Raw genomic sequence first — 24,907 nt, 5'->3', positions numbered from 1 at the left:
GACGCCCATTCAGCCAATTCATGTTGCTTCTGCTCGACCTTGTAATTTTGTCCGATCCCCGCAACTTTCCCCCCAAGAGGGATAAGTAATCAACCAAAATAACGAAAAGAACGCCATTAATATAAAAAATAACGTGTTGATTCTCCTTTCGATAGTATTGTAATGCACATCTCTCATCGTTATGGCTATTTACTGTAGTTTTATTCAGATTTTACACTTATAATTTGGCATCTTGACTCAGAAATGGACTAGAAATGACGTCATGACGATGGTGCTTTTAGAAAACCCCCCAAGGGACACTCAAAAATAAAGCATGTTAGTCAGAACTGTTGGAATCCAGAGCCTTTTAATGGTAGGGTTTCTTAGCACACTCACCACAGTAGCAACTATGTTTTGCAATATTCATATGCTTCGGATATTTAAATGAATAAACAAACGCCTCAGAACATCCCAACTTGCATTGTGAAATCAGGCATCAAAAGCCTGCAAAATACTGGGTTGATCAGGGGTTTAGATGGGCTGCACAATCTCCTCAAATTTGTATTTACTGTAACTAAGGCCTTCAGTAATCTAGCAACTCTATGACAAGGCAATGCAGGCCAGGTTAAAGCGATATAAAATAGAAGAAAAGACTGAATACATATTTCCTAATTAGGTTGCATAAGAGATGATTCATTAGCAATGTTTGCTTATGAAACAGGAAACACTGTCATGGCCGGTGCATTTCTTACAGCCGCTGTTGCCGGGATAAAATATGGAATGAAAGTGTGAAATGAAACAAAGCCATTAGCCGCCGCAGCTACAATGCAAGGCATTAGCATACCGCAATCAGCCTTGATCCTTTGCATGAAAAGGTCACATCTGTCACCAGTCTCCATGTAGAATGTTCTGTAATACACAGGCATCTCAATGAAGAATCTAACTGAACATATGGCTGCAACATGAAGGATGCAGAAGAGATGCTTGAAAGAGGAAGTGAAGAGGAAGAAACAGAGAGGTATGGAAACTCGATTGCATACAAGTGGTTGAAAACCTCTTGAGAATCTAAGTGTTATTATGATGTTTAAGGGCTATGTAGAAGCTTAAATGTAGGAAGGAAGGAGGGAAACAAAGCTGGTTGTCACTTCTCAACACTTTTCACAAGCTGCTGTGTACTTGTTGCAAATGATGAATGAATCGACTCAATCACACCTGCAGGCTGCCAACATAAAAGAATGTACAATACCCTAAATCCATTAAAACTTTCCACACATCAAAAAGAGACGGAAGAATAAGTAAGCTGTACAAAACACATGAAAGTGAAAGTAACAATAGGCCTGCTGCATCTTATCTTTAGACTGTAACTGTAAGAACTCTAGAAACACAATAAAGAGCTTTGGTGTGCCACAAATGCTCACATACATAGGAACAACGACAGTTTGAAGAAATTCCTCAATCAACCAGGCTTTTCAGTCCCTTTCAGGCCCTATTTGCTCTTTAGCCAATGCCATAAAGACACAAAATACTAACCAGTGTAAGTCTAAAACTGTCGACTTTTTTATAATCAAACATCTTGAGGTTTAAGACAAAGGAACATCAATGCACTTTAAGGGTCGTATTTAGATGCTTCCTGATTGAAACCTGCTAATGAGAAAGATATTCAAGATAAGGAACATAAACCTGGATTGGAGATTGTCAATCACTTGTTTATCGCATAGAACAGGTGTGCTTCTGTTTCTACCAATGTGTAAGTCCCATTGACTTCCATGCTTCTGGTGGAAACCAAAGAAACAACCTTAAAGAGCAATTTCGAGGTTATCCGACCTCAGTGCTGTTTTTCATTTGGTCAGGCACTTCCTGATGACAGTTTACAATATATTCTTTTATACAATGATTTTTTTTGACACATTTACTCGTGAAACTGGTTGTTAAATTGTTGAGGTTTCTGTACTGAAAGGCAAAAATCGGGGTGTCAGTTTAGCTCATTGGTTAAAGCATGCACCCCATGCACAGAGGAAAAGCGGCCCCATTTTCAACTCCAACTCTTGACTCTTTGCTGCATGTCATCCCCACTCTGGTCCCATGTTTTCTATTCTATCCACTGTCCTATCAATGAAGGCAAAAGCCCAAATAATCATCTATAGACACGCTGAAAATGTAGTGGCAACAATACCAGAAATTGGGAAATGATCGCAGCCCAAATAATGCCTGGACACATTACAGAAATGTCATATTCAACAAGCCTATACTGTATACAATATTCACTTACTATTGGAATGAATGGTATGAACGCCAAAGGCAGACTCTTCTAATGGACTCTATAACTAAAAAAAACAATCCTGCACTTTGGATGTTTGCTGTTTTATTTCAAAGACTTCCTTCAGAAAAGTCAGAAAAGAGACAATTACAGTAATCAGCCATGTTGGAGTAAAAGCACCTACCTGCATCAGAAACTTAAATCACTCCTGCAATCGTTCTGAAAAAGCCTATTTTGTTGATATTCTAAACTTCAGACCAGCGCAGCTACTGCTAACAGCTAATAATAGTGCACATAAGATCAGCCAATTTCAAGTCCGTGTGCGTTTCAGTGGTGTGTTTTCATGAAAAGACGGTTTGCCTTATTATTCACATTCTATGATCGAGCGGCACTAAGAGAAGCCATGCGGACGCTGAAATCTAATCTGAACCCTGTTTTTTTGTCTATGGAAATGACAGGCTTCTTATCGACAGAGCGGGGTTATTTGAGCAGATCCTCGCTGTGGCTTAGCGAAGGGACTCAATCACTGCTGCCCAGCGATAGGCCTCACTTTCGCGCCCTCCCCCCCCTTCCCTTCCTTCTCATCTTTTTATCTGGAGGAGCGGAAATGAAAAGGATGGTATCTGGTGCTCTCCACGTCCGCAGTTCAGGAGATGGAGAGAGGAGCGGACATTTTCTTTTTAGCTGTCAGATGAAAACGTGCGGATTATAAACCTGGTGTTCGGAATGAAATATGTGGGCTGTTTAGGGACTCTAAATTAACACAGGCTGGAGAATGGAAGGTATTATGAGGTTATTTGTGTTGTGGCTGTCAAGATAGGATAGAGTCAGGGATGCAATTTGTCCTGATTTGTCGCCTACCATCTAGGCTTCTCTTGTCTCTACATTGGTCCTGGAGGTTATTGATCAAGTCAGTAAAGATACCAGTGCTTTATTTTCCTATGCTCATCTCCAGAATCTTACTAATGTTAGGATGTTAGTATGTAAAGAACCAGAAGAAAGGTTTAAATCTACTATAGGTGGCCAAAGGAAGGGATCAATGGTAGATGTGGCCTTGGTAACAGTATTTATATGCTCCTCAAATTTCAAATTGGAATTGTCCAAGTCACAGCAGCAAAGTACATTTGCACAGCAACTGTGGTGAACTTTGGCATGCAAATTCACTCCATTTTCCTGACTGCAAGCTGTCTCGATAGTGTCCTTTGAGGGGACGGCCAGAGGCAGAGTCCAAACTTGAGGAGAAGACTGCATTAGCTGTGTCAAGGTGAAATCATGCTTCTGCAAAGACACCAACGCGAACGACTTCCAAATCTCACCATCGAAACAGAAGACTCAGTATGCGAAACAAGATGAATGGTGAAGAAGTATTGGAGGTATTTGGTCATAAACCCAAAATATCAGACATGGGAACGTGATAATGTTGTTGGCGTTGCACGAGTGTACATGCCTCAAACTCTTCTTTGCTTGCCTGTGTATTGCTGATACGTCCAAATACATGTTGTATTGATATCACTCCAAAAAAAGTCACCATTGCTGACGAGTCCGTCTAGTCATGCACGACCTGCCCAGGTACATCCCTCACTTCTCAGTAGTTGAGAAGTCATCTCACACTGAGAATGTCCTGCTTTGGGCTACATTTGTGAAAGGGCAAGTCTGGACATGAATGGACCTGATAATCCAGACATTGTCCGAAGGTCCTAAGTTGGAGGTAGAGTCGGTTGTCCTCCAATGGGAAGGTTGGCGGTTTAATCCTCAGCTCATTCAGTCTACATGTTAAATTATCCTTGGGTACATTTGTGTGGGAATGTGAGTGTATGGTGCGAGTGTAAGGGTGAATGTGACATGTAGTGTTAAGCATCTTGAGTGGTCAGAAGACAAGAAAGACGCTAGATAAGTGCATTCCAATGACGTGAGAATGGCTTTGGAGAAGGTCTAAATTCCATGGCGATTTGTCTGGTAGATGTTTAGATGTTTTTGTGAGACATTTGCCAAATTTAATGGCAATCCATGCAAAATTGTTGAGTCATTTTGATTTTCAGTTTAAAGCAAAAAGGCAGACTAATCGATTATGTTTTCATGAGTACAAGCTGTAAATGTCATCAAGGTTCCTGGACCGACGCTATCACCAGGATGAGTCATACATTTGCGGTTTAATTGGTAAAAAGAATCCAAGGCCTACAGGAATGAAGGACTGAATCAAGAATGTAGTTAGCTCGAAGAAAAGGAAGAAACAAGAAAGGAAAGTTGGAATGAAGATTGATGGTTCTCACCTTGACGCTGTCTCCTCTTATCAGGATGTCCCAGAGCGTGTGTTGAAACTTGCTGAGATCCATCTGACGGCCTCCGCCCAACAAAGCCTGCGGGGTAGGAGGAAAAATACTTTAAATTAAAAGTGTTAAGTGTTAAAAACAATTCATCTAATGGTCAAATGGCATACAAACATAAATGCGCAAACACAATATATGAATGAAACATGAGCCCAAATAACATCTAAAGCCTCTGTATCTTTAAATGCACTCAACATGCCACGCTTTTTCTCCTCTTGTAAATTCTTAATACAATCTAATACACGACCTGCATCACAAGTGGACACATCTCCTCAAACGCACGCATACATTCCGACGCATATCTCAGGATGCACACAATCTCGCATCTATTTCAGAGTGCCTCCTCGCCCCTCAGGTACGGGCTTATAAAAAGTGCATTACATAACCGATAATAAACTGCACAGCATCCATCTCCCATTCAGCTCGCCTCCCAATAATCCCCACCGCCATATCTGCTTATCTATTCCAGTCGCTCGCTCATTAAATCAGCTTTTTTACAGCCAAACGGAAGAAGTTTACTGCTTATAGAAGTCAAATACCATTAATCAGGGAGTGGGCTGTAGTTATACAGATAAACTGCGTGTTTTAATTCACTGGAGGACAAACACATCATTCCTCCTATCTGAATAAAATCCAGCAGAAAAAAAAAAAGAGTGGAAAAATTGACAAGCGAATTAATCTGCTGTCTTTCGCCTGCTGGAATGGAAGTCAGTGAGGCGGCGCGTACCAGCGGATGCCCATCAGTCACAGGACCTTATGCAAGGCCTGAAAAAGCCAAATTTGATGCCGCTGCACATTGGGTGGTGAGACGGGGATGGAGGGGTGGAAGGTGGTGCAGCTTTCAGTGTTTATTCATCTGAAACAGTGTCCCCTGGAAGCCATTTTGGCAGCGATGCATCACAGCAGGCACTGACCTTTAGATACTATGCACAATTAAGCTAAGCTAATAAACACACACTGTGGATCCGGACACTTTGGACTGGAAGGCAGGTGCTGTGAGAAAAAAAAAAAGTTCTTTTGTGCTTAGGTAGCCTTTTCAAAGCCAAATTGAAATGTGTTTGTTTGAATTGCATACAAATTAAGCTGTGTGCGCTGAGAGGAAATGAGCTGAATGCCAGGTTTGTTTGAGGCTGAAGTTCACGGTTTGTTATTCAGCATTCAGCCTTTATCTTTTGTTGCTGGTGACATGCTCTTTGTATCTGGAGCTCGACCTTTGTAAAGGAATAAGCAATTTATGGTTAGACGGTTCAATTCTGGAGTAGAAACTTTATTAATCCGCAGCACATTGGCAGATATTTATTCTGCAGAGATTTCGGTTGTCAATTAATCATTGAGTAAGTCCTTAACTAGGTTCTAGCTTCTCACTGTTACCAAAATCACAGACGTCCACCATTGGTTTTTGAATCCTCCTTTCAAAGCCTTGGGTTTGGGTTTTCTTTGGTGTTCATGTTTTTTGGGAACTAGAAATTACAATACTTGGATGACAGGGTGAATTAGCATTGTTATATTGGTAGAGAGCAATGGATGACACGTCTTCATCTACTTTCATTTTAAATTGAAACCAAAACACCTTCTGTGACGGTCGCTGCCATCTAGCACTGGTGACGCCATTTGGAGCCGAAGCTGCGCTTTAGAGATTGGTGGGTGAAGCCGCTGTAGCCACTTCCACTAACCAAAACACACACTTAGCTAACCAAAAAAACCCAGCAAAAATCCCGCACGTCGCTGTATTTAACAGCTGAACAGCTTCTTGTGTTGGTCTGAAGCAGGCGTTCACAGATATGTTAACTTCAATGACTGTAGTGATTGTGTTAGTTACGTCTCCTCTCGCCGTTCCTCCTCTACTTTGCTAATCCTGAACAGATTTGTCAACAGAGCTGTCAATCATCCTTTTTACAGCATCTATCAACTAATTAAAAATAAACTTGTCAGAAAAATGAACACTTGGACGTAAATCAGCATGATAAGAACTAACTATAATGACAGAAACCATGTTTGAAAAACATTTATGTGGCGTGTATTTTGCTTTTATAGTTTGACTCTTGTCCCATCTGTTAACATGGAGGAGGCAGGGGGCGCGTGAAATGTTTTGGCTTCACTTTTAGGGAGCTGTCATGTCATCCATCTTTTTTATACAGTCTATGGTGAAGACATGTCAATCACTGGTAGCCCCGCCTTAAGGCATACCCTGCGTTATTGGGGTAAGCTTGATTTTACTATTAATGGGACCATTATTCACTTGAAACTAGGGTAATTTTCCCATTCGGTTTCATACAACTGGACTTTTCGCAACCAATGGAGGCGCCCCCTGCTGGCCATTAGGAAAAAAAGACAAGAAGAAGCTACTTCCACGTCCTACATATATACAGTCTGTGGTTGTTACTTTAGTTTAATTTGAAAAATTGTGAGTTTTGGACTGATGCTTGTACAAAATAAAGACATTTAAAGAAGTCACCATGGGTTTCGGAATCTGTAATGGGCATTTTTTGTTTTGCAATTTTTTGGTATGAAAATCATCCATAGTTGCTGGGTTGTACTGTAGGTTGTTTAAGGTTTTGTTTGGTTAAGCCACTGCCATCAATTCTAGCATTAGATTCATGGTTTTAGCAAACTTCAGATTTCTCCTGACTGTTTGACATCCATCACCTTTGCTCTCTTAGCCAACAGTTTAAAGGTAAAGACAAATGAGGTGCTAAGGCGAACCTCTTCCACTCCCTCAGGGTACAACTGTAATGAGCTTCTGCCTTGTCTACATCCATTAAATGGAATATAAAGAAACAAAATCGGGCTGACGTGAAGGGAAGAAGGTGTTGTTTGAAGACCAAAATGAAGGTGAGGAAAGGAAGAGAAGTTCAGATCCACTTTCAAACTGTAACTTTACGTGATGTTATATAAATTCCAGTGGTTAAGTAGCACATTAAGCAGGAGTAGGTTATGTAACAGCACACTTTGTCTGTAAACTGAATCTGAACTTCAATTTCTGAGAGATTTGTCGGCTGTTATGTGAAAATTCAGCAACAGTTCAGACAAACAAGCTCTACAGTTGATTTAGTCGGACTAACACGAAGGCTGATAAAACAGTATGCAGAGATATTGCCTTACAGAGAGAGATAGGGGAGGGAGGAGAGATCAAATAACATTGTTACATACTGTGTTATGTTATTTGATAGATCCAGCTGGTCCCAGAAGCACAGTTCTACAAATACCACTTATATCCACCTGGCAGGAGAATATTGGGTTTCTAGTCAGGAGTTATGAAATGCATCACCTTGCAAATATGTGGAAAACGCACAAACAAAAAGATGAGACATTTATTACCATGAACCCACACGAGTGAAAATATTACCACTCCCACGCAGTATCAGAGCACATACAGCATGTGTGCATACCGTATATACACATGCATGAGCAGAGAGTCACATGTGTAATAAAGCTGCCAGCTGCTTATGTCAGTTTGCCTCCTCTTAGCATCGCTGTCACTCAAACTGAGCTTTTATCCGTTACACAGACAAGAACCCAGCCAGCGACAAATACAGCAGCACAGCATGTTGTTCAGATAGAAAAGGACTCGCGAGTGATCCCCTTTCAGGCCCTTTGACACACGAGCACGGAAACATCGACCAAAATAATAGAAGTCAGAGGCAGATTTCCCAAGGTAGCAGGAGCACTAGCTGATACTGAATGGTACATACAATCCCCCGAGTGCAGAGGTCCAATTTGAAGCCCAGATGGTTTTTCACTGAAACCTTCCCTGGTAATTCCAGCTGGAAGAAGAGAGACTCAAATCTCAAGTTTAATTTGGTGATCGGAGATTATTCGGGCAAATCTGAGTTCTGGTGTTATTGTATTCTTTTATCCTAGCTGTGGAAAATAGTATTTCAGGCTATGAGAGTTAATCAGAGTCCAGAACGAACAGCTGCCACTTGTCAATCGCGGTAGAAATCTATGTTGGCAAATAAATGATGTACGCCACTGGCTGGTTGCTGAATTTAATCAGTATTTACGCTACTCAACTCTTCATTGACTCAACTCTTCGCACACATAAAATGTAAGATAACGTTTAGATTACAGGGTAACTTTAAATTAATTGGCCGAAGAAGTTAATCAGATATCGTGATATATCGTTATGATTGTCTTATATATCAATTATCGTAGAATCGCTGTATCGTGATATTATCATTATCGTGGGCTGAGTATCGCGTATCATATTCTGAGTTCCCCTGTGATTCCCACCTCTAATGTGGCTGCATATAGCCAGTGCTGAACAACCTCAAAGAAAGAATGAAGATCAGGGAGGAAGTAGATATTCACGGAGAATTTACGCTTTACGGATAAGGAGGTGAGGAGAGATTGGCTTTTGTATGACAGCAATGCTAATACAATGAGTCAGAGTGTTTGCTGCAGGAATTTAACCAACAGAACCTGCTCTTTGTGGTCGGGACTCATTGTAAATGGTAAATGATCAGTACTTTTAAAGCACTTTTCTAGTCTTCCGACCACTCAAAGTGCTTTCACACTACATGTCACATTCACATACAGATGTGAGAAGTGCCAATCTCCAATCAGAATCTATGCACATTCATACATCAAAGGCTATACCTTCGGGAGCAATTTGAGGTGGGATCGAACCCCCAACCTTTCTCCGACTGAGAGACGACCGACTCTACCACCACAGCACCTGGTATTCCCAAGCGGTTTCCTATCCAAGTACTAAACAGGCCTGACCCTGCTTAGCTTTCGAGATCGGTCGAGATTGGGCGTGTTCGGGGTGTGGCCGCAAGCATTGTCAATATTATCTGACGACGTTGAAATAGAGTGATAGTTTAACATTTCAGTATAACAGTGTATTTGCTAATTTCCATAACAATAGTTCACTTGGAAAGGATCAGTTGATGGGTTTTTAGTATTTGCATTGTTTTACATGGCATAAAAGAAGAAGGGAATCATGGGAGCTTGATACAAGACAACCGAGGGGAGATATGACAGGCTCTTTGCAGACAGCTTAAGAAAATGTAACAGCTGAAATGAGCTTTTCAAACTAAATTCAATGTTTACAGTGATTGTGACTCAAGCATCAACTGATACATCCATAAAGCTGATAAGCCACATTATAATCTCACAATGAACCCGCCTGATAGGTCACCTGAGTAATAAGGTTAGGAAAAATCAAAGTTAATACTAAAGGCAAATAGTGATACAGTCGAGCTCTCGTCTTTGCTCATTCAAACAGCAGCTTGTACATATCTTAGTGTTCTGGATGTGAGAGGAAGTCACTATAAGTCACTGTGGTTTAGACTCAGATCATGTTAGACTTTAAAGAGATATAAGTTGGATTTGATTTTCATGTACTAGCTGTATAAGAAGTTCTTATAAGGTGTTCATTACTTACTTAGGCAGTGGGCATGAAAAGGATTGAAAACAGCTTTTTATAATAAGTCAAAATTGCCAAATAATCACTGATTGGAGCCTTTAAAGTATGAGGACCTTCTGCTTCTCTATGTTTTATATACCTATGAACTGAATATCTTTGGGTTTTTGACTGTTATCTGGCATTATGAGCTATAGATGGTGTAATTAGATGTCTTAAAAAAGATTTTAATTGGTATTTCCATCCAATTATCCATCTATTCATCACTTTCTTTATTAGAAATATTCAGGTGACCCTAGGAAGGTAATTATAAGCATATAGAAGGGACATAATTAGTCATGGGGTAAAGGTGTTGTTTTTACACCAAATTAGCACTTAGTCTACTTAAGGTGCAACAATAAACAACACATTTTATAACCAAGTATCTTCACATTGTGTACATTGTAAAAGAGGGAAACATCAATAACTTGAGGTATAAATAAGGGCTTAAAGTTAATTGAGCAGTGCAGTATGATCAACAAATCTGGGAAGAGGTTAAAAAAGCAAAACAAAGAAATGTTTCAAAAGATGTTCCGACGGATCGTGAGCCTTTTTTAGGGTTATACCCAAAAAGCCACAAGTTTACGCAGCATGCGTTTCCTGCACGCCAAACAGCAATTGCAATATATTGGAAAAAGACGAAGAGATCAAGTGTTACACACTAGGTTAGGCCGATACCAATCTCGGATCCTATCGGCTACAATTTCGCCTCTGGGCACAAAGTTGAATGTGCCGGGCGTGTAGCCGGTGGTTAGCGATAAATGACTTCCTTTTCTGCGTGCTGCATTGTTTACAGAAAAATAAACAATTTTTCTTGTGATTGACTTGAATTAACGGATCTTGCCTTTACCGAAATGTCAACATCATGATGCAGATTAGTAAAAAGCAAAACTGAAGCTTTGTCAGGTCTGTCCTCAAGAGGAGAAGAAAACTACTTTTAAAATGCTCGTTTGTTGAACGGAGGTCGGATCGATCGTTTCTGATGCATTCGAGGAAGTTGGGAAATCTGAACGCTGAACGGCTTTCGTGACACAGCGTCAGGGAATTTATCTCAAGTTAAATTTTAGATCTAGAACGGATTGTTAGCTGTGAGCATGCAGATGTCTGTTTATAGAGATTAATAAGAAGCTAAATCATCGCCAGATCACACTGATGGGAGCCGGGATGTCGTTACGCCGTTATTTGTTGTTTTTATTATCAATGTTTAATAATTGAAATCTACTTTAAATGAAGCCATAAAGTCTGCACATTATAACCATAAAGACCAACAGAAGAATGTGTTGTATAAATGACCGTGGATTCACTGGCATTTATTTCATGAGCAGCAGCTCGAGCTTCATTTAATCAGAGCCCACCTTTGTGAAGAGTTACACAAGCAGAGCTCGATTCCAGCCTTTAATGGTGTAAAATCAGGTGTTGTTGTTAGATTCTTCAGCCATGCTAATGAACGCTGCCTCTTTTCTTAAGATAAAAGCAAGAAGACAGGCGCCTGGATCGATACGCAGCCTCGCGTCAGTCTATATTTTGCTCAGTATCCGGGCCCAGGGAACATTTCATAAAGGCCATAGGGTCGGCTTATCACGGAGCTAAATGCCAATGTAATTATTAGTGTCTGGAGATAGTGGAAAGGGAAGCACATCCTGCGGCAGTACACCATATTTAATTAATGAATGTCACTCTGTGGAGGGAGTGAGGGGAGTGCGTGAGAAAGGAGAGGGAAGGAGGAAGGGCAGAGTGACAACAGAGCTGATGCTGACTTAAGTGCACAGGAACACAATGTAAAAGATAACAAAGGCAGCAGACTGAGATCATGCAAGCGTAAGAACATGAGTATAATCTGGTTCTTAGTGTAGCCATTGTTAGAAATATGATAGAGGTAAGAAAAATGTTTTTCTCTGTATTTTCCCTATTAACTTTTAGCTTCAGTTGGGTGTTAAATAAAGTCCACAGCGGACGCAGAGTGGTCGTGCAGCGCAGACAAACCCACCTGCGAGTGTGGGAAACGATGAAGATAACCAGGTCGGTTCGGTTTAGTGACAAATCAACCACACACTCACTTTTCAAAAGATGAGTGACTCAGATCATCCTCCAGACTGTTCGACTGAAAAACCCCCGAGCAGCTGTGCTCAGTAACACGCGGGGTTCTATTTGCATCAGTGGTGCTGCCGTTTAAACAGACTGTTATACCTGTGTGGCACACCTGTGAGCCATCAGCTGCTGTGTTTACTGTAGCTGGTAGACATGAACGCCAACAGGAAGCAGCAGGAGTTCAGTGACCATTCAGAGTGCTTTGCAGTAGGGTTTGCACTGAATATTGAGGGGAGAACATTTGCTTTTGAGTGGTTATTACAAATATTGGAAGGGACTACTTTTCTAAGTGGAGGTTTGAGAAAGATCACAGTCTTGCATTAATTAAGATTTCTACAAAAACTTGAGACACAACGTAAACCCTAACCCTACTGGATTGTTTGAAATAACAAAAGTGTTTTGTAGCTTAAACATAAACATATAAATTACTGAAATCCCTGGTCTCCCGCGCCTGTGGAATACCCAGTTTACCACAACCACCTGCTTATATTTAGTACGTATCACTTCCTGCTTGAGCATAAATTAGGCAGCAGTTATATGACCCGCCACAACATAATTGGAAAAACAAATTAAGAATATATTGACATAATTTCTAGGTAGCCGGGTTGAAATGTTTTTTTAGAGTGTTAGAAAAAGGAAGCAAATTTGCAATTATGGAGTTCTATCTTCCCCGGGTGTCGCCTTTGATTTGTGATTGACAGCTTCATTAATTAGCTAGTAGAGTTGAAAGAGATGGAAAATAATAGCGATGAGCTGTGCGTGGAATAATACAAGTTTGTCATTTGGCTGGATTTGTACCCGTAAAAAGCAACTAATTCCAAGTGACAAACATTATTTGTATGCATGGCGTATTTCAGACAGGAAGTAAAACCAATTGGGTTTGGTAACAAGAACTGATACAGGACTGTGTTCGTTTATTTGACCACACCAAGGAATTTCCCTTAATGGACATGAGCAACGACATTGTGTTTGGGAACATTGTGTTACAATTAAGTAGGGATGGGTATCAAGAATCGGTATTATTTGGTACCAGAATGTGATTGGTCAGTACCCAAAGTACCCATTAGCTCACGGACAAATGGTGCTCCTATCAGTATTTAACGTTAACATTCCATCCTATTTAATATCGCTTTCATTCGATAGTTTCATTTTAATGTAGCTGGCTGCTGTCCCCTAGTGATGATGAAGGGGGTAACACCCGCAACGTCATTAAACACATATATAGTTCAACATTCTGTAAATCTGAAGCAGTGCAGCGTGTTTGACTGCTTTAGCAAAGCGGCTATTGCTAATGCCGTGGCTAGCGTTGCTTCTAGTAGGTCCTCAGTGCAGCCTCCGAGTCACGGTGGTTTCACTGGCAATGCTGCCGATGAGATTAGTCAAACTAAAAATGCAGTTAAAAACGAATAAATACAGGCTTATGTAGGAACCATTCAGTCATTGTTGTCAGCTAGCTTCAGTTATTAGCACTTCTAAGTTATGTTCCAATTTAATACACAGACAGCGTCAGTCAAGCAGCAGCCTCAGCTTCATCTGCAGCGGGTAATGTTAGCAGAAGTCAGACACCCAAGTTAAACCCATTGTCCATCACTAAACGAGGATGGTTTAGGTACGCTTGTAACTGATAGCTCTTTTAAGTGGGAATTTTGAGTTGTCATGACAACATGAAAAATATTTTTGTATTCCTTATTATTGTTACTGTTACTGCATTTACTAAAAGAAAGGAAGATGACCACAGCCCTTTCACACCAAATAATGGAGCGTAGTCTTGATAAGAGTAGCAATGCAGTATCTGTATCAATAAATAATGATACCCATCCCTACAATTAAGATGACCATCTTATAATCTTTATGGCCTGTGTAAAAGGGAAACAAAGCCTTATGAATCTGAAGGAAGACAATGAATCATTCCATCCCTGTCCAATAAATGGGACTTGCAGAGCTGATATTATATGTTATCAGACTAGATTCAGTGGATTTAATGGCCCAAACCAAAGCATGATAACTCAATATGCTGATGATCAACATGTCTACCTGTGTAAGAAGCCAATGAAAAGACTAAACTAAAATGTCTTCCTATAGGATTTTGGCATCTCCAGCCAGAAAGTATGTCTTGTATCTGAGTGCCAGTGGTGTCTAACTGTTCAAAGTTTCATTCACACTCATGCCGCTGCTGCTCAATAACAGGAGTCTGAGTCCCGTCTTACTTTGGTGAAGGTCAGAGAGGTCAGGTGCCCTGTCTCTTTGCTTCTCCTGCTGTCAGGGAGTATGCACACAACAGGCAGCCTGTCACACAGGAACACAACTTCCCACGATGCCCCCATGCTTCCTTTTCCGCTCCTTGCTCCCCTCAATCACAACCCCCCCTATCTTGGAGTGCTACTTGAGTCATGACTACACCTGGGACCCTCTCGCCTCGGTGCCATTTCTGTCATCGGATCAGCTGCTGACTCCAGCCCTGCATCCCCCCCACCCCCTCCCCTGTCTTTTGTTCTCTGCCCACGTGTTAACTCTGAACTGCCTGGAGAACAGAAAAGCGGAGTTGAGGCGGCTATGAAAAAAGAAAAATAGATCAAGGTCCTGGAAAGCTGCAAAAAAAAGATGTCTCTAAATGTTTCTTATGCAACAATTTCTATCCCTCTCACACATTTCTTCTGAAGGCGACACTCCTCGGCACACAGAAGTGGGTATTCTTGTTTGGAAACAATAGCAGGCGGGCTTCTGAGGCAACTGTTAAGCTATTGCAAAGCAGATGCTTTTTTCTCTCGCCAATCAATTTAACACCTACACCTCCCCTCTCCTCCTTCATGCTGGCTTCGGCTCATCAGTTTTAAATGGCACAAGGCATTCTTGCATTGTTCTTTTGACTCATTCAGAGGACAAGAAATGTCTCCTCTGAAACAGCAGCCGTATCAAGCCTTAATCACCAATAGGTTGGGTCAGGACGGAAGAAAAGGCTGGAAAAGGACATATAACTGAAAATAGCGTTGCAGTATGTTAGACTCGCTGGTTCTTATACTTCTGTAGAGGCAATTATATTTCAGAGAGTCTGTAAAAACAGGATGAAGATTTAGAAACATTTTTTCTCCCCTCTGAGTCTTGTGCGAGACAGAATTGCAAGGGAAAAAGCCATCTGTGTCTGACTCTTATCCCTGGCTCCTCCAGAGCCTGGATGAGCCTGAGCCAGCAAATGTCAGTCGGATAAAGACCAAGCCTGACAGACAGACACAGGAGTTTTGTCATTCTGTGTGTCATCCCTTTGCTAGCGAGCCCAATCTCTGCCGGTCTCAAAAGCCCCGAGATGATGTGGGAAGGAAACATTCTCAGGGTGAACGTCAGGTTGTGTAACTCCTCCAAGTGCCACAATAGCTGAAACGTTGAGGACGCGTACTATTCTGGTGCCCCCGCGGCCTTTGAGAGCTTTCATTATTGTCTTATGTGCTGTGCGGCGGGGGTCACCATGGAAACACAAAACACATCAACCATTTCGCCACAAAGGATATGAGGTTCTTCAACAAGATGTTCTTTCAGGAGCCAGTGGTCTGTCGGGGGTCAGAGGATATTGGATGTGACTTGATATTTAGAAAAAGAACACAAGATTCTGCAATTCATCCAAGAACAAATGCAGTCCTGGCCCGATTGTTTACAGGATGTGTGATGTTTGAGACTGATGAACCTCACAATAAACAGTGGATGATAATATGGGACTGGAAATAATGTAATATTATCATTTGTTATCTCTGTGATTAATGAAAGTCTGTAAGTGACAGAATATATTTGAGCTGAAGGTACTACAAAAACAGCAGCTTAAGTATTGGCTTAAATGTTTGAAGAGTTTTGTCTGATGTGTTGCTTAATAGTGGGGAATAGTTCACTGCATTGAACATTAGTTTGATGTCTTTTTGTAATTGTGCACGCACTTGCTATATTGCAATTAGGGGAGGGAATTGCAGGGTAACGATACGATACGATACGATACGATACGATACGGCACAATATGATACGTTACGATAAAATTCTATACGATTCAATACAATACAATACGGTACAACATCATACGATACTATACGATACAATACAATACGGTACAATACGATACGATGCAATGTGATACAATACAATACGGTACAACACCATATGATACTATACGATACAATAGAATACAATGCGGCACAATACGATGCAATGCGATATGATCCAATACAATACGATATGTGATACGTGACCTACGATAACTATGATATCGATACAAAGATTCTATGATAATTGATTTTACTGCAAAACAATCATATATTAATGCCTCATAATATCTGATAACTTCTTTTTCGGCAAATTAATTTCCGTTAACGTTACCGTCATTCATGTCATAAGCACCACTGGAAGGCGTAATGAAGTAGTGACGCGGTGAGTCAAAATCACAGGGAAATCTGTTTAAAGTGCCATATATTTGTAACCTATCAGCCTATCGATAATTATATTGCACGTGTCAGGACGATGATATATTGCCGTATCAATATTTTGTCCCACGCCTAATCGCTAATGTGTAATTATTGGAAAACTATTATGGAAATTGTGGTATTTTTCAAAGTGTGCAAAGGTGGTTCGACCCATAGCCATAGCAGCCAAGTTCTAAAGAAAGCGACAGGATATATTCGGGGAAGAGAGCAGGGGATGACATGCGGCAAAGAGCCAAGGGCAGTAGTCAAGCCTGCAGCCGCTGCATCTAGTAGTGTAGCCTCTGTATATGGGCGGCTGCTCTAAACATTGAGCTCAACCAGCTTCCCAAAATCTTCCCTTTTTAATATGATTCATTGATGACATAAAATGTGTTTACATTCTGTAACACCTCCTATTTCTCAATACAGAGCTCTGGTATAGACATACTTATTTGGACTAACCTTTTTGTTAAAAAAATAGTTTTTTGGGGAGTCAGATATGCAATGGGGGAGTAACTGTGCAAAGTAGCTGCTTGCTTCAGTGTTCCACCAAATTTGTTGTTACCATAGGTAACCACATGTGTCCAAATCAACCCAGACTCAAGTATAAAAGGTCTAACTTTAAATATTTTGATGCTGACTTCAACTATAACACCCACCTAAACCTTACAGTTTAAAGAAATATATGCACACAAGATAACATGATTATCTGCACACCTTAAGTATGGTTCCCCTAAAATGTTCCTAAAATGTTAGGGGGCTTTTAAAGAGATTACTCCCTCAGCTAAAACATCCTCTTTGTTCCTGTGATACAGAATAAGATCAGTGATCAATGCTGGAGGCTCCCGCATAGATTGTCCCAGAGGAAGCCGATGTCTATTCTCTGCGGACGCTGCTCGTTGCACGGTGTGTACCTGTTCTTGGGAGCAGCAGTTACACGGGTGCAACATCAATAGTATTTGTCAAGTGGTTAAAGCTGATAAGAATACAAATTGTTGCCTTGAGCTCGCTTTAAGGCTGGTTTGTCAGGGCGGCTTGTGAGCGATGGAGTCAAAGTGGTGCAAACAGAGCAGAGTGAAAGCTGAGTAGTTTTTCTCAGATGTTTTTCAGGGGGTTCCTTTAGGTACAAGAAACAAACAATAAAGGGCGGTTTTAATAGGTAAACAGATGGACACAGACAGGTAGACGTAGAGAGAGACAGGTAAGACACCTCTTGATATAAGACTCCGCTGTCAGGACTTTTTGGAGCAGTGTAAAACGATGCCTCTTCACTTTGCTCCTTGCCTTTGACCTCCCACTGCTTCCATTACCTGCGCCACCCGCGCGACCTCGAGAGCGTCCAATCACCACGGTTACATAATAAAAAAAAAGGACGAGCGCGGAGGAGATTCAGAGGTGCAGAGGAAGACGAGGGCAAGGCGAGAGATTGAGGAGTGTCAGGTGCACTGCCACAACAACAAAAAAATCTTTACAGTTACAGGCGAGGAACCCCTCCTCCTCTTCCTCCGCCTCCGACTCCCCTTCCGTCGTCCTCTCTCAAAAAGAACATGACACATTACAGCGTTTTTTTAGCAGGTCAGTTTTCTCTACAAACCCGCGTATCACTCCACCTCTGGTTTCAGCCTGTCATTTCACATTATATAACTTGAAAGCACTCCAGCTGGGAAGCAAAAACATTACGCTTGTGATGGGAGGTGATGAATGGTACTGGGGAGGGGGGAGAAGGCGCAGACAACCCCCTTTTTTTTCCATCAGAGCAGCTAGCCTCAGATACCCAGAAGGCTTTTAACACAAGACTATAATCTTGTTGGAATACAGGAAATGATATGCAAAACCCCGAATACGGCTGCCAGTGTTTACTAGCATGACTCTGCTCGCCTGCACGTACCTCATTCTACCATCTGAGTTACGGAGATCATACAGTGTAATACCTTAACTACAGTATAATCTGCAAGCAAACGCAGCGTGCCTGTGCATACACTATAAAGTAACATCATGGCCTACATGCATACAGTACGACTGGAATCCTAAGTACAGCTTAGGTCTGCAGATTTCATACTTCTAGGTTATTCTCGGTGACGCATGAGGAAGCCAAAAAAAAAGGCATTTCAAGTTAAATACTGACGGGAGAAAGAAGAAACAGTCCTCAGAACACACACATTAAATCCTAGAATCACTGCGAGCTCCCTGCAAATGCTTGAAAAAAGGAAATTCTTGGAGGCAGATGGAGGATTGTTCATTTTCTGAACAGGAGGAGATCTTTTCCTCTCTCTTCGTTTTCAAGAGCGAGAGAGAGCGAGAGGCAGGGAAGCAGCACCGGAGGCCCAGCCCATGACAAAACAAAGAGATTAAATGACCTGTGAATGTGACTTTCCATTTTCCCATTAGCTCAGGCTCTGCTTAGAGGGCTGCTGCCCCCTTCTGGAGGCTGGCGGGACATCGTGGAGGAAGATGGGAAAGAGAGAAGCCTGCCTTTTCTATTCATGTGGCTGTGATTTGCCTTATATATGTAGGGTTTTTGGGTTGATTTAATGCGAACAATTACAGTCAAATATACACTCAGCGGCCACTTTATGAGGTGCACCTAGCTAGTACCAGGTTGGACCTCTTTTGCCTTCAGACCTGCCTGAATTCTTTGTGGCATAGATTCAACTAGGAGCTGGAAACATTCTCAGAGGGTTTGGTCCATACTGACATGATGGCATTACACAGTTGCAGCAGATTTGTCTGCTGCACATCAATGATGCAAATCTCCTGTTCCACCACATCCTATTGCTCTATTGGATTGAGATCTGGTGACTGTTGAGTACTCACTGTGTTCATGTTCAAGACACCAGTGTAAGATGATATAAGCTTTGTGATGTGGTGTGTTATCCTGCTGGAAGTAGCCATCAGAAGATGGGTACACTGTGGTCATAAAGGGACGGACATGGTCAGCAACAATACTCAGCCAGGCTGTGGCGTTTAAACTTGCTCAATTGGTGCTAAGGGGCCCAAAGTGGCCATTATAGCACCAGCAGCCTGAGCCGCTGGTACAAGGCAGAATGGATGCATGCTTTCATGCTGTTTACGCCAAATTCTGACCCTACCATCTGAATGTCGCAGCAGAAATCGAGACGCAGCAGAAATAGACGAGTTACTGTTACTCTGGCTGTTCTCCTATGACCTCTGCCATCGACAAGGCATTTCCGCTCAGAGAACAGCCGCTCACTGAATAATACCGTTCTCTGTGAACCCTAGAGATGGTTGTGCGTGAAAATCCCAGTAGGTCAGCAGTTTCTGAAATACTCAACGACCATGCCGTCTCCCAGAAGCAAATAATCCCTCCTTTAAACCGTCTGTTTTGGATGGTGCTTTCAACCAGTGGAAGACTCAAGGAATCAAAACTGTAGGTGACCTGTATTTAAAAGGGTCTTTTTTGTCTTTCCAAGAGTTACGGGAGAAATATGGTTTAAATAATAGATATCTTCAAGTTAGAGATTATGTAAAAACATACATGCAGGACTAAAACAATGCTAGTCCAGATAAACTTGACAAATGTTGAGAAGTTGATATCTTATATTTACAATGTATTACAAAGCATTAATGCCCCTGCATCTGAGGTTTACAAACGAGCGTGGGAGGAAGAGATGGGTCAACAAATCTCCGGTGACTTATGGGATGAAAGCTTACAATATATCAATACCTGCTCTACGAATGCCCGACATTGCTTGATACAGTTTAAAGTGTTGCATAGGTTATACTATTCAAAATCCAAACTGAATAAAATATTTCCCAGCGTTTCCCCTCTCTGTGACAAATGTCAGTTCCAAGAAGCCACTCTGATCCACAGTTTTGTATTTTGCCCCAAACTTACTCATTGTTGGACTGAAATATTCAGCGTCTTCTCTGATATACTGAAAATCCAAGTAGAGCCAGACTCGAAATTGATTATACTAGGAATATCAGAGGCACTCAGTAAATTATCTATTCCTCAACAACGCTTTATCTCCTATGGACTAATCTCTGCAAAAAAACTTGAATCCTGGAAAAAAGCTGAAGTCCCTCCGATGAAACTGTGGATCACAGAACTAACCAACATGTTGCGGTTTTTGAAAATATGGTCGAACAACTCACAAACTCACTTATAAATACATGTAGTGCTTTGATGTGAATGTTTCCCCTTCCTTTGTGTTTTGTTCATTTGTCTATTTTTCTCAATGTCTTCTTCTTTCCTTTACAATTGTCATTCTATAAAAAATGTGAATGTAAAAAATTGTTTGCACAAAAGCTTCTAATAAAAACATTGAAACTAACCAACGACCATGCCACGTTCAGTCATTTAAATCACCTTTCTTCCCCAGTCTGGTGCTCAGTTTGAACTTCAGCAGATCGTCTTGACCATGTCTACATGCCTTAATGCATTGAGTTGCATTAACGTGCAGTTGAACAGGTAATAAAGTGGCCGGTGAGTGTATATTTAGACTCTAGATATAATGGGAAGTTTAGATGCAGCTTATATGAGAAGCAAGAAGCCATGAAACTGGATGTAGAAGCCTAAACTCTGATTAGAAGTTCACCACTCTATCTTTGTTTCAATATATATCTTGTATGTTCAAACACCATCTTAATTCTTCTCTTTGCCTGTGACACAATACAAAAGCAGAATGCAAATCCCCCCCAGCCCCCCCGTCTGAAGTGAGATTTCAGTGTTGGCTGAGGCCAAATGTCAACCAACCCAAACAGATGGTGTGAAGAGCCGGGCCGAGCGGCTGACCTTGGTCTGCAGAGACGAGGGTTGGGAGGGCAGCGCGAGGCGCCGGGTGTTTGTTTTTTGGTGTGTGTATCAGTGGATGTTGCGAACATCAAGAGAGCTCGCTGTTGTTGCCAAGAGAGAGAAAAGGTGAAGTCGCGTCAGGCCCGGCTCGCTTTGCAGGTGCTTTCCCGGCGCTGCGGGATGCTGTCAATCTGTCGCTGTGGAGGGAAATGTTAGGAATGGATAAACGGTATGAGAGGAAGTTTTTACTGTTGAAAACTGAAATCACTTGGACGTAACTTTTTCCTGGATTATTACTTCATTGATTTATCTTTTTGTTTTAAAATATTGAGTTACCTGTGCTCTATAAAATGTCTACAAAGCTACAAATCCTAATAACTGCTCGCTCGCTCAGGATGGGTTTAGTCTGGTCTCTTTCACAAAGAGTACAGTATAGATCTGCTCTTTATCTAAAGTGTTATTAGATTACTTTTTTTACTTTTGCTGTTATAAGATAGGACAGCTGAAGATGGACAGGAAATGTGGGGTAGAGAGAGTGCACCAAATGATCACAGACCGAGAGTCTCAACTTAACTTCGTTGTGTTTGTGTTGTTGGAGCCTTTTGAGGATTTTTTCATGCAAAAACTCGACATAATCTGTCTCTCTGTGGGATTTGTGCAACTATCTGGTCGTGAAAGACGTCTGTGTTAATTCTAGTGTTATTGTATCGATGTATTTTTAGCACTAAGTAGCAGGTATACTGTGCTCGCCATACCTGGCTTGTTAGCCTGTTCAGTGTTTATAAGTCGGCCAGTAAATAGGAGTCAGAAGTTGTCGGCTTTTCCCCGGAGAGATTACAGCAGACCGGTTATTTGATGTTTCCTGGTACACGTCGTTCACCGGCCACCGTCTCACCAGGCGAGCGAGCAGCAAGTCCACTACTTCTTTAGTCTGATAAATGAACACCTGCAGTCAGTCGCCACCACAAACAGAATCTCCTCTGTGGGAAACACAAAGTTAAACTAGCTCATTCGCCAGCTGATGGATCAGACACAGACTGCTTAGCTTTGATAACTTGGCATCTGCAACCCCTCGCTCCTCTCCAGCTCCATCCTCTCATCCAAATGTGGTCATTTGGCTCCTGTAAACCAACATGGCGGCGGCCATATTGCGGCTTCATTTACGCAGTCGAGAAACCAACAGGTGATGTCGCGGTGGCTACGTCCATTATCCTCGAGCAAGAAGGCTCCTAGCTCGAATCCCAGTTCAAACGAAGTGGGCCTTTCTGAGTGGACTTCGCATGTTCTCCTCGTGCATGCGTGGGTTCCCTCCAGGTACTCCAGCTTCCTCCCACAGTCCAAAGACATGCTCGTTAAGTTCAATGGTGATCCTAAATTGCACGTAGGTGTGAGTGTAAGTGGTTGTCTGTCTGGCGATCAGTCCAGGATGTAACCCCGCCTCTCGCCCAGTTACAGCTGGGAAAGGCTGCAGCCCCCCCTAAGGGCTCCAGCCCTAACCACAACCCTTTAATGCCTGCCTCCATCCATAATGGATGGATGGAGGCAGGCATTAAGGCACTGATAATGCTGAGCTTCAGAGTGATCAAATTTCAATCACCCTACAGTATTCCCAAAAAAGATGGCGTTTTAAACGTTTGTTGTATAATAAAGATAATGTGATGTGTTTAAAGGCTCCCAAACAACAACTAATTCCACAGTACACTGCAAGGTTTGGTCGACAGTTTCCTCTCCATCTACCATGATATAAATGTTCAGTCTTCTGGTTCTATACTGTACAGGATTTACTTCCTAAACGTGCCAAAGAGTTCATTATAATGAGATCTTTACGCTTCTGTTTCCATCTTTTTCCATGCACCACTTCCTCCCAACTACACCGCCTTCATTTCTGCCTCGTTACCGACCAATGACAGCTCTACTACGGTGTACAGGAATCCCTGGGGTGCAGGCAATATTATTAAACTGTGATACAAGCCCGATTTCAGAGTAACTAGCACACTGTTATGGGGAATTCCCAACATTTCAGGCATTTGCAGATATTTTTTTCATACACACTCTCAAAAAAGTGAAATTCCTCCACCTCTGCTGTCTCCTTATCACCTCCAAGAGGTGCTCGAACAACAAAAGGTCGACTTCTTTTTAATCAGGGGATTTCTGTTGAAAAACATATTCTATATTCAATCTCGCTCCGTTTCTGGTAGACTGAGTCAGGCGGCTTCGAGGGGAGGTGGGTGGGTGGCTAGTAGATGGATAAGTGAAATTCACCTCTGCACAAATGCCTATTTCTTGAGAGAAGGCAATTTCCTGCAGCACATAGCTACAGTCCTGGCTTGGTCACACACCGGTACTTCTGCACGAGAACAGTTCTCTTTGTGCGAGATTCATTTCAAATGTTCCAGTGTGAGTATTAAAACGCTATCTGTGCAGGTTTCTGTTGTGTCTGAAGGCTGGAAAAGGGAGACAACTGGAAAAGAATGGCACTATTTTTACCTGAGATTGTATCCAAATGTGAGTGAACTTGAGTGCTGTAATATAATGATAGAATACTAAGAGGAAGACACGTCAGAATATCCCTCTTTTTCCCTCCCGAGTGGAGTGCCTCCTTTGATCATCAAATTGTTCTCCTGAAAATCCTCTCTGTTCCTGAATTATCTGGGCCGCTGAAGTGGAAACTGAATTTTCTGTGGAGGCCAAAGCTTCTTAAGAGGGAGGAAGAAGAAGGGGGGAACTAATAAAAAGGTGTGAGAATGACACAAATTGAATAAGGGAGTAAAAAAATAAAAATACGGTGTTATCTTGGAGGGCGACGGAAGAAAAGTAATCAAGATCGTCTGACTTTGAACGCAGTTTCTTTCTTTTCACATAGAAAACAGCAAGAAAAACCAACTGTGGTGTTTATTCAGCAACCAGAATGAATTAACATCACCTATTCAAATCCCTTCTTATATGTTGCAACTGCTGCAGCCCTTGGACCTTGATTAAGGTGCTAACACCGTGCTGCTTGTCAGTTCTAATGCAAATTGCCTGTTAAGTACCGTCAACGGCACCCTGTTTAATTTGCCCAGCTTGATCACCGTTTGTTGTGGTTGCAGTTAAGTGCACATTTTCATATTCATGCATATTCATACCGATTCTCAGATGCAGTTATGTTCATTAGGAACGCCTTCCCATTAGCCAGCAGAAATAACAAACCAGTGCTGATTTTTTTCCCGCCTATTTGCTGTTTTCTGTCCTCAGCTAACACGACAACATCCAAACTATTTCTCTACTTGTTTAACAGCAGCATAAATAAGTAACATATTCTCATAACAAGAGGTGGAAAGAGTGCTGAAATATTCTACTCAAGTAAAAGTAAAAAGTAGCTTACTTAAAAAGAGCTCAAAGTTACTTAGTTACCATGGTGACCTTACACATGCATCCTATGCAAATGAAATGAAATGATTCTTATTTTAAACATGGGCGCTAAGTTAACATGTTTTGGTGTCAAAATAACAACAGATGGACCTTTTGTCAAAGAGTAAGATCCTTTGTTTAACCAGAAACAGCAGTTATACAGCTCTCTTCATAGCCACCAGACTCCATTGACAAAAACAGTAATTTTACCTCACCGAACCAGGAGTTGCTGATGGTCTACCGCTGCCTCGATCGATTACTTTGTTT

At 41.7% G+C, this 24,907-nt stretch overlaps 1 protein-coding gene across 1 annotated transcript in view; it reads right to left on the bottom strand.

Moving 5' to 3' along the window:
* The window catches only part of LOC138600834 (glucosidase 2 subunit beta-like), a 165,808-nt gene that overhangs the window by 109,339 nt on the left and 31,562 nt on the right, over positions 1–24,907 (bottom strand). The window contains exon 9 of the mRNA XM_069672353.1: positions 4,507–4,593. Coding sequence (XP_069528454.1) covers positions 4,507–4,593 — 87 coding nt within the window. The remainder of the gene's footprint in view (positions 1–4,506; positions 4,594–24,907) is intronic.

The sequence above is a fragment of the Semicossyphus pulcher genome, unplaced genomic scaffold (genome assembly GCF_022749685.1).
Source record: "Semicossyphus pulcher isolate SPU_LCO1_2020_fin unplaced genomic scaffold, fSemPul1.0.p SCAF_21, whole genome shotgun sequence".
NCBI lineage: Eukaryota > Metazoa > Chordata > Actinopteri > Labriformes > Labridae > Semicossyphus > Semicossyphus pulcher.
Note: the sequence above shows the minus strand (reverse complement) of the source record. Positions and strands in the feature narration are given on the sequence as shown.